At 35.2% G+C, this 11,464-nt stretch overlaps 1 protein-coding gene across 1 annotated transcript; it reads right to left on the bottom strand.

Annotated features, from left to right (window-relative positions):
- Positions 1-1,191: 1,191 nt before the first annotated feature.
- On the bottom strand, positions 1,192-4,754 carry LOC139784467 (uncharacterized). The gene is made up of 7 exons (XM_071723653.1): positions 4,721-4,754; positions 4,169-4,609; positions 3,458-3,949; positions 2,831-3,064; positions 1,977-2,158; positions 1,710-1,928; positions 1,192-1,593 (listed from the first exon to the last, which is right to left on the bottom strand). The coding sequence occupies exons 1-7, from the start codon at positions 4,752-4,754 to the stop codon at positions 1,192-1,194; spliced, it is 2,004 nt and encodes a 667-aa protein (XP_071579754.1).
- Positions 4,755-11,464: the final 6,710 nt, after the last annotated feature.

Genomic DNA, 11,464 nt, shown 5'->3' with positions numbered 1-11,464 from the left:
TTTATTCCCTCAGAGCGCTGTTCTCGTGGCCGGCGTTAATGTGTTCCTCGCGGACGGTTCCCAGAATATCTCGAGAACGGCTGGACCGATTTGCTTCAAATTTATACACAATGTTTTGCGATAGTTTTTCTCGTTTCCATCGGGAGATTTTTTTTTACTCAACTAGTTTTTTTTTATCAGACTATAAAGGTCGAAATTTTTTTCGACCCAAATTTTCGACCTTTATAGTCTGATAAAAAAAACTAGTTGAGTAAAAAAAAATTCTCCCGATGGAAACGAGAAAAACTATCGCAAAACATTGTGTATAAATTTGAAGCAAATTGGTCCAGCCGTTTTCGAGATATTCTGGGAACCGTCCACGAGGAACACATTAACGCCGGCCACAAGAACAGCGCTCCGAGGGAATAAATTCCCTTAAAAAAATTTGTGAACGTGCCTCAATGTAGATACTTTTAAATAAAAAAACCCGGATCGAATCGAATTAATAGTTTCCAAGATAAAAATTCCCGAATTTTACCTTTTTTTTCTTGTGGTCTACTCGAATGTAAGCCCTTAATCATTAAAATTGTATATAACACATAATTTTTACGTAATAGATTTTTTACTACAGGATTTCCTTTTGGTAAAGTCATGAGTTCTATATTTGCAAAACTGTAAAATGTTTTCATTTAAATAAATACTGCACATTGTAATAAATTTGTAGTACAAAGAATGGAATTATAATAAAGTAGTAAATAATCCTGTTTATATATCCGGAATTCACGGATTCTATCAGTTTGAATCGGTCAGTCAATCCGTTTAAATTATTATAATTTCGTAATTTCGGGGTTCACGAAATCATAACGATTTAAACGATTGACTAAGACCGATTCAAATCGATAGAAAACGAGTGAAATTACATCCTTGAGTACGAATCCGTTTCAATCGTTTCCAATCGGTATAATCGTTATCATAACGATTCAAACCGATAGGAACCGATTGAAATTACAAATTACATCGTTGAATACTAATCCGTTTCAATCAGTGTAATCGTTATAAAATCATAACGATTTAAATCGATAGAATCCGATTGAAATTACATCCTTGAATACCAATCCGTTTCAATCGTTTTCAGTCGGTGTAATCGTTATAAATCCGTGATTTCCGGATCAAGAATCCAGATTCATGCGGATTCAAAATTTTTAATCGGATTCAATCGGTTATTTTTAGCAGGGTCGTGCCGTTGCAAAGCCGTGGTGGTTTAAGATTTCGAAGCAGCATTATCGGGGTACCAACTTTTAGTCTCAGTTTATGTGGAGGCAATCCTGCAGGGTTAACAGAGTTGAGAAACTCAATCGGATAGTGAATGACTTCATCTCCATTTACCATTGTGTCTATTGACTTATATGTTTTACATTCGGTGGTGACTTTTTGTAAAACTATTTCATTAATCTCCTCTGCAGCTTTATTTTTTGCAGTTACGATTGCACGTTCGCAAAGCCAATTTGTTTCCTTTTGTGTTAAATTCTGAATATCTGGATAAACATTGTCAATAATTTGATCAATAGTTCGCACGCAAGTTCCTACAATATCAGAAATGTTAATGTAGCCATTCTGCGTTATAGAGATAGAGCCGTCACCAATTTTAAGCAAATACTCTGCAAATTGTTCTAAATTCTTGTCTCCTCGTAAATAAACTCGCATATTAATAGTCAGTCGAAGTTTTTTACATGCTGCCAAATTTCAGATTTTTTCATGCAAACTTTCATAATATCCGCACGTGTTCCTTTAGGCACCACTGGCAGAGTTTGCCTGAAATCACCGGTAAAAACAAATGTTACCCCACCCATTACCTTTTCTGATGTTCTCAAGTCTTTAAGGGTTCGATTGACGGCATCTATATGGGACTTGTGCGACATCGTACATTCGTCCCATACTATCAAGGATGCCTGTTGGAGAAGTTTACCAGTAACACCATTTTTTCTCACGGAACATACCGAACTTTGGTCCAAGGACACATTCAGTGGCAACTTAAAAGTAGAGTGGGCAGTTCTTCCACCACTTAGAAGAGTCGCAGCTATGCCTGATGAGGCAACCGCGATAGCGATCTTCTTTTGACTTCTTACTTTCGCCAAAATCAATGAAATGACAAACGTTTTGCCAGTACCTCCTGGCGCATCTATAAAGTAAATGTTACCCTTATTATCTTCGACACTATTTATTATCTCGTCGTATACCATTTTTTGTTCTGTATTCAGTTTCACTTCGTTTTCTTGCAGATATACTTGTAAGTCGTCGATATTGTGTACTGTTTCTCGTAAGTAAAGTAGGTTATCTATGTTTGAATCATTGCGCTAAGGTTCTGGCAAACCAAACTCTTTCAAGCACTTTTCTCCATGAGTGAACACTATGTCCTCAAGAAGAATCAACCCCTCATTGAAAATTTCCTTTGTGAACTGAACCTCACTATTCTTACTTTTCTGTCGAACCCGATGTAAAATATCATCGCATAGGTGTGTCCGGTATGCATTCCATAATTCTAAAGGATTAGACATTTCACAAAACATTAGCATAATGCTAAATAACTCTCTCATTTTGTGTGCACTTTCTAAAATAGCTGCATCTGATAGTGTATCTCGCCCAAGAACTCGCCAGTGCGTGTCACTCTCAAGCAAATTCCGGGCTTGGCACGCCGCGCGATAAGTGGGCATTATTTCACCATTCACCGTCTTTAAGTCATTAAAAGACGTCGGTCCTCTGACGTGATGTAGGAGTAGTCTGAGATAAAAGCATTCTGAATAATTAGGGTGTATAGTATACACTCGCCCTAATACTGTGTCCCGCTTTATACCTGGACAACCATCTACATCTTGGCCCCGTTTTCTCCGTTGCCATTTTTTGTTAGACCATTTATAATAAGCCGGTACTTGGTGATAAAGCAAAGTCTGTGCAAATTTATCAACTGCACACAGAGCAAAGAAGGCTGTCAGAGTGGTCTGAGGTGGATTTTCTATAACTTGCTGTAGATTTCTTTCAGTAAAATACACTCTTTGCCCATTTTCTAAATGGACAGATAAATGAACAACTGGAGGATAGCGCTCGTGAATAAAAAATCCTAGTATTCTCCAGATACTTTCAGAGGTACTCAAATATCTGCCATTCAAATAGTTCTGAACCTCATTTTTTTTATTTTCAACGGCAAACGTAGCCGCATTGTTACCTTTATTAATATACTTACATATATATTTGATTGCTTGCACAGAATGGCAATATTCAACGTTGACGTGTGCAACGAAGCATCTGGAGAGAATCGGACAATATGGGACTATCCATTTATTATCAACAATGAAGTTACAATGCGATATAGTATAAATGTTTCCACCGTCAGTCGGACATCTTCTTCTGTACTTAGGGTATCCATCATCGCCAGTTTGTGTATACTTAAGAAAATCACGGGGATATCTTTTTGAACATGTACCGTTTGACATGCAAGGTGATGAGGAATTGACGGCTCCACATGGACCGTGGATCATATTCTTGCATACTATGTCGTAAAGTAATGGATCTTTATCCTTATTGGGGATTTCAGCTGAAATAATGCTATCTATTTCATCAGATCTTATTTTGTCGACTAACCAAATTAAAATGTGGGCATGAGGCAAACCTCTCTTCTGCCATTCAATTGAAAACATGTAGCATCGAACTTGACCAAAAATGTCCTTCTTTGTTATGGTTTTCATAAGTTGTTGTACTTTTAATTGAAACACTCTCGCAACAATGTCGTGTCTTTCACTTGGACGTTGACCGGGATACAATTCTGTTTTAACTTCAGGCCATTCTGGATTGCACGTGAATGTGATAAATAAATCAGGTCTTCCGTAATTACGAACATATGTAAGGGCATCCTGTGTCCGCTCATGGAGATATCTAGGTGATCCTGTAAATGTGGATGGTAAAATAACCAGTTGCCCTATATCCGCAACATTAGAGTCTTCATTTACAGCATCTCTCAAATGTATATAATTTTCAGCTCGTAATGTTTTTTGATGTGCCCGAATAAAATTTAATCGTTCAGTAATCATTTTTGCACCCATATCAACGCAATATTGATTGAATAACTGGCTATATCTGTGTAGCGTGTTAAAGCTATTTTCTCTTACCATAAGTTTATACGCATAAAACTGCATACAGGAAAGCATTTTGCGAGGATTATCTTGTCCAGTGGTTGGTACTATTTGTGGGATACTGATGTTGTAACCATCTTCGCCTCTTATGAATATAAGAGGGTACTGCAATGGATCGTAAGAACGGTGAAGTTCAGATATTCTTTGAAATGTATTATCGCGTGATCGCAATACTATATCTCTAAATCCACAGTCTTCGTCAACCATCAATACTGCGACTTCGTTAGTTGTTGGAGCATTATAGCGACCTCTGTGTTCACCAAGCGGTCGCTTTTCAGCATAAATTACAATTTTATAGTTATCTTTGTTAAGTGCCATTTGTTCAATAGCTGTTATAAAGCTACGTACATAACTATTATTGTCACGAAGAATCTGTTGTAAAGTTTTCAAAGTTTCTATTTTGAGAGATGGTGCAGAATCATATCGCAAATTTAATTGTTCGTCTTCTGATGTGAAATAAATTTGTAGAAATTGAGCTCTTGTGTCTAATGAAGGTAGTAAACTGCCAATCAAATGATATATTTGGCCATGCACTTTATACGTTGGCATGTAGTTACCTTCTCTAACTTCTTTACCTCCAAAAGATGTCATTGCAAAACATCCGTTGTATTTTCGAATGTTCTTCTGAAAATGTTTTGATCTTGGATCCGTTCCAATAAGTAATTCTTTCAGAATTCCTAATGGTTCATCAATATCATTTAGTTTGACGTGTCCATTAGAGCAACAAATTCCCAATGATTTTGCAATCTATATAGATAATATAGATAAGATTATCATAAAAAATTTAATATTTAAAACACATCCTTACCTTTTTCCTCTATCACACTTCTGCTTTCTCTCCCTCTCCCTCTCCCTCTCCCTCTCCCTCTCCCTCTCCCTCTCCCTCTCCCTCTCCCTCGCCCTCGCCCTCGCCCTCGCCCTCGCCCTCTCCCTCTCCCTCTCCCTCTCCCTCTCCCTCTCCCTCTCCCTCTCCCTCTCCCTCTCCCTCTCCTCTCCCTCTCTCTCTCTCTCTCTCTCTCTCTCTCTCTCTCTCTCTCTCTCTCTCTCTCTCTCTCTCTCTCTCTCTCTCTCTCTCTCTCTCTCTCTCTCTCTCTCTCTCTCTCTCTCTCTCTCTCTCTCTTTGTCTTTTTCTCTCGTTTTAACTGCAGGTTATTGCAAGAAAACTGCAATACCTTACTTTTAATAATTATGTAAGTTTTTAGTCATTTGCGAAACGAACCTCGCAAGTTGACACATACATATGAAGCATGCCACACATAAGACAGGCGAACGATATACCAATCACCATTTATAACAAGTGAATACATGAATACGATATATTCGAGATCTTGAATACCAAATCATTTAAAAAAAGAGATATTTTTAAAATAAAATTTTATTTATTTAATTTTAAATTAATAAATATTTTTTTATATATAAAGCATTTTAACATTCAAGTTATTTTTTTATTCTTTCTTCTGCAGTAAATTTTATACATTCTTATCTTTTTCCTCATCTTTTTCGTTACACTTTCGCTTCCTATACAAAGAATAATTTTTTTTAACAATATTTTTTAAAAGACAACAAATATACATCTTTAAAATTTTTTACCGTAAACGCTTTTCAGGGCTCTTTTCCCTAGTCTTCCGTTTAACATTTTCTGCTTGCTCCCTTTCATATGCTAACATAGCATTCAATAAAACTTCATCCATTCCATCATCCATAACTAAATTTAAAAACAGAGAAATAAATAAATAAATTATACATAGATACATTATACATTATATATAGTACATTATACAGCTTTAAAATTTATGGTTAAACAATATTTGTATTACATAAAAAAATCGAAACCTTTTATTTAAAAACAAAACTGAGAAGTTGAGTCGCCAGCAAATAATTAACAATTAGCACAGGAGTTTTGTTCGACCAAACTGGCAATTTTATTATTAAAAAGACGCTACGTTTCAACCGCAAAATTCGGTCCTTTTCAAGCGTGTATGACTCGCAAATATTAATTAGTTGGACATAGTTTCCAAAATACGCCGAATCTAAAAACTAAATATCAGATTTTGTAGAACGTAGCAAATAGAATAAGTCTAGGAGCATTATATAAATCAAAAACTTACATATTAGAGTGTTATTTCAAGAAATAGAAAACGGTTTCACTACATTTCCGTTGTCCGTAATTATATCAGAGGGACGAGTCCCTGTCGTGCGATGGTGAAATTGCGACTAACAAGAAAGGACGAAACAATAAACAATGACTTCGAAATGTAGCTGAAATAAAGAGAGGGAAGCAGATGAGAAGGGGATATTACGTTTCCTTCATGATATGTTCGTAGAGAGCATTAAGACTCTCTGTGTCCTTTTGCATATTAATGGTATTATCCGATTTTTTGATGAAGAACATCTCCGCTAATTCCCTCTTTCTCATCAGCCTCTCCCTATGCATTATCTCTGGATTCCCCCAATCAAAGTCATGTCCACGGGATATTCGATGTTCACTAACTACAGAGTGTTTGCCGGCTGGTTTTTTGATATCCTTCTGGTGTTCTTTCAGACGCGTGCAAAGATGCCTTTTTGTTTGCCCTATATATATAGCATTACAATCCTTACAAGTGATCTTATATACGATTTCGGTTTGTTTCAGATCATCGATTTTATCTTTACCACGTTTAATTAGGCAATCCAATTTTTTGGGAATTGTGAACAGAGGCGTAATGTGGCACTTACTTAGCGTATAATTAATATTTTCGCTTAAACCCTTTATGTAAGGCAACGGCATGCACTTCCTTAAATCAAAATCTGTTTTGCCGTCCAAGGAGATGTTGTGTGGGGCATCGCGTGTTTTTAAGAGATGTAACCTTTTTAAAATGTGTTTCTTAATAATTTGTTTTGGAAAGTTATTGTTATTTAAGATGTCTTTGTCAATATTTGCGAGTCATACACGCTTGAAAAGGACCGAATTTTGCGGTTGAAACGTAGCGTCTTTTTAATAATAAAATTGCCAGTTTGGTCGAACAAAACTCCTGTGCTAACTTTTATTTAAATTTATTTAGAAATAAAATAAATTAATTTAATTTAATTTACTTCTAAGAAATTCATTCCGTTCATCAGAGTGAGGACGCAAATCTTCCATATCCATATTAGTAAAAATGGCTCTAAATAAATTACTTTAAAAATATTCAGTTTTGAACACCACCGTTTTTTAAATTGACATATAATAAATATGTGAAAATAGCAACTTAATTTGTATTTTTTAAATTGAAAATCAAAGATAAAATTTAAAACAAATTTCATGGATGTGATCATTTTCTTATATTAAATCCGATTTAAAGATAATTTTGGCATGAAAATCGGGCACGAACTTATGCAATCATCTAATATTATATATGAAATAAGAGTAGAAAAAACTGAAGAATATAATGGTATTAAAAAACTTGTACACTTTTAAAGTAAAAATCGGTTACCCCTTCAACGATCTTCGCCAAATTCAATACCAACCTTTTTTTAATGCTAACAAAATTTTCCTTTAATACTTTTCCTTCTATTTAGGCATAAATCGGTATTGAAAATCAAAGATAAAATTTAAAATTTATTTCTTTATTCCTTTATTCCTTTATTCATTTATTCCTTTATTTATTCCTTTATTTATTCCTTTATTTATTCCTTTATTTATTCCTTTATTCCTTTATTCCTTTATTTATTTATTTATTTATTTATTTATTTATTTATTTAATAACTCCCCCCTCTGGGAAAGACGTAGTTCTACGTCAAAACTACACACTCTATAGAACTCTCCGGAAAATTCTACCCCTATTTCATATACTTGTGGCAAAAATTCGATCCAATAGTTTTTAAGTTAAAAACGTTCAAACATACATTTCGGGTGATGTATGTTTGAACGTTTTTAACTTAAAAACTATTGGACCGAATTTTTACCACAAGTATATGAAATAGGGGTAGAATTTTCCGGGGAGTGCTATAGGGTGTGTAGTTTTTCGTTATCTATTTTTTGGAAACCGATTTCTTTAATTTTTTTAATATTTAAAAAATAAAAAATTAAAAAAATCGGTTTCCAGAAAATAGATAACGAAAAACTACACACTCTATAGCAATCTCCGGAAAATTCTACCCCTATTTCATATATTTGTGGCAAAAATTCGGTCCAATAGTTTTTAAGTTAAAAACGTTCAAACATACATTTCGGGTGATGTATGTTTGAACGTTTTTAACTTAAAAACTATTGGACCGAATTTTTACCACAAGTATATGAAATAGGGGTAGAATTTTCCGGGGAGTGCTATAGGGTGTATAGTTTTTCGTTATCTATTTTCTGGAAACCGATTTTTTTAATTCTTTATTTTTTAAATATTAAAAAGATTAAAGAAATCGGTTTCTAGAAAATAGATAACAAAAAACTACACACCCTATAGCACTCCCCGGAAAATTCTACCCCTATTTCATATACTTGTGGTAAAAATTCGGTGCAATAGTTTTTAAGTTATTAACGTTCAAACATACACCACCCGTAAAGATTTTATATATTAGTATAGATTAGTATAGATATATAAACTGTAGGAACTATACTATAGTATAATGCGGCATAGCAACAGATTGATCGTCCTTCGGTCGCGTAAATATTTTTGTGCCTGCTTCGCGACAAGAGCGTTAGTCTTCTGTTGATAGTTTTTTGTTAAGAAGCAACGCGGCCTGGCAACGGGCGAACAGGCTCAGTCCTGCAACGACCGTAAGAGTCAGTCTCTCTCATTGTATCAGCTAATAAATCCTGATTATTATAAACGTATTAACGAGTGGCTTCCTCCCCTTACAATATATATATATATATATTTCCGAGCGGGTCCGAAGAAGATCGACCACTGCATAAGCAAAATCCAACATAATAGTTATTTTAAATTAAATGAATTATATTTCCAATAATGTCCTATTAAACGTCAATTAAATCGACGGAATCGACGGAACAAGCTGGTTATGAAATCAGTAAAATCAAACATCCTAAAACCTTAAATAACCTTAACCTTATTTCAATGGCGGTATCCTTATTTTCCATGCATAAATTCTTGTCTCTCTGTTTTCACCCCGCAAACATCTCTTTATATTTTATTTTTAATTGCGACTTAATTTAGTTTCAAATACACATATATACCACACGCACACTTAATTAAACCATTATGTAATTCAATGCCGATCTCGATGTAATAATACCGGGCAGGATGTCCATTTCCAAATAGGTCTCCCTTCAAAAATCCTGCCCGATCACCCCCGCCCTTATGTAACACCCGCGAGAAGTACACACATATACCTTACACATACACTTTCATTGTAACATGTTTTCAATCCCGTGTTTAATTTACCTAACTCTTACCTATTGTAATATCAACAGTTTACCTAACTTACACATTTGAATTTATAATAAATGCTTTATTTATGTTAAAAATAAATATTTCCATTTATTTGTAACCTAAGACCTCACACCTTGTACACCCCTCTCGAAATCGCACGAGGTCCGATCCTGAGTTAAGGGGTAACGCCACTCTAGAATTTTCAAAAAATCGATTTTTTTTGCTTAAACGATGCTTTAAGTTCTTAGAAATAAGGTACACTTGGTTTCAAAGCTCGGAAAAATCTCTATTATCCCTTTTTCGTAATCCGTCTGCCGGCGCGGAATGCATCTGTGAATGTTAACTGAAACTTTAAACGCGTTTTTCTCGAAATCGCTTTTTTAAAATCGGGCGGAATCAGAACTCGAACACCTTTTATCCGATTGACTTGAAATTTTGAGTGAAACTTTACAATAACACTATCTTTAGAAATACGTATGGATTTTGCGATAAGTTGAACAAAACTTTTTTTATAAACAATTTTGTGCGAAATTTTTTAGCGAAAAATGAAACATTTTTTTCCATCATGCACCATTCTTACAAAAAATGATATTTCGCAATTCCCATACGTACTTCTATAGAAAATATTATATATTTTTCAAAAATCTTTGAATTTTTGTACCAGCTCAGAAATTATAGGAGCTTCGATTCCGCCCGTTGGACGACTTCCGCAAAAAGGCACTTTGGATCAATGGCTCTGGCGCCGCCATTTTGTCAATAAAAAATTAATAAAATTTTTTTTTATACTTTAATATATAGATAATAAATAGAATTAAACCGATTTTCATTTATGATTATTGTATTTCTGAAAAAAATTGTCAAAACTTGGCTTTTTTGGGACTCTAGAGTGGCGTTACCCCTTAAAAGGATTGAATTCCCTGACTCGAAAGAGGACCGACGGTCGCACCGCTCACGGAAGGCGTCCTATCGTCCCTACGGACGTTGACCCTTCCTGAGCCATCGAAGGTGCGTTCGGCTCGCGCCACGCGCCTCAGAGCGTGTACCTGCGAGCAATATTCTTAAGCGTCTAGTTGCGTCCTTTCTTACCCCGACCCCTCTGGTTAGCCTTTCCTTTGCTTCCCAGATTTCCTTATCCTAATCCCGGGGTTGGACGTAACACAATTATCTAATAATAATAAGAGAAATAGGATCGACAATATACAATCAATTAGAATTAAAAGCCTTGCGATCCAAGCCTAGTTCTTTGACGGCTTTATGTTAGTTTCTGTATATATATATACTATATATATACATATAATTTTTCCAACAAACTGCGCGCCGATTACTGTCGGACTTTAAACCACAGTTATTGTTAGAATTAAAAACCCTTCCCTCCCCGGAATTAAATCGACTCGATTTAATTATCTAAAAACTGTAAAGAATTTTATTGCGAAAAAAATTACCTCAGCCAGGGTTCGAACCTGGAACCTCCCTCATTCCGTGTAGGGCGTCGTACCAATTCGACCACCGAGGCATGTGGTAATGTTTATCGCAATAACCGGTGATAATAGTTTGGAACGTCTTTCTCAGGCGACGTGAATAAATAATAATAAGAGAAATAGGATCGACAATATACAATCAATTAGAATTAAAAGCCTTGCGATCCAAGCCTAGTTCTTTGACGGCTTTATGTTAGTTTCTGTATATATATATACTATATATATACATATAATTTTTCCAACAAACTGCGCGCCGATTACTGTCGGACTTTAAACCACAATTGGTACGACGCCCTACACGGAATGAGGGAGGTTCCAGGTTCGAACCCTGGCTGAGGTAATTTTTTTCGCAATAAAATTCTTTACAGTTTTTAGATAATTAAATCGAGTCGATTTAATTCCGGGGAGGGAAGGGTTTTTAATTCTAACAATAACTGTGGTTTAAAGTCCGACAGTAATCGGCGCGCAGTTTGTTGGA

Source organism: Temnothorax nylanderi, unplaced genomic scaffold (assembly GCF_030848795.1).
Source record: "Temnothorax nylanderi isolate EJ_2023f unplaced genomic scaffold, tnyl_v1.0 TNYL_tig0632_pilon, whole genome shotgun sequence".
Classification (NCBI taxonomy): domain Eukaryota; kingdom Metazoa; phylum Arthropoda; class Insecta; order Hymenoptera; family Formicidae; genus Temnothorax; species Temnothorax nylanderi.
Note: the sequence above shows the minus strand (reverse complement) of the source record. Positions and strands in the feature narration are given on the sequence as shown.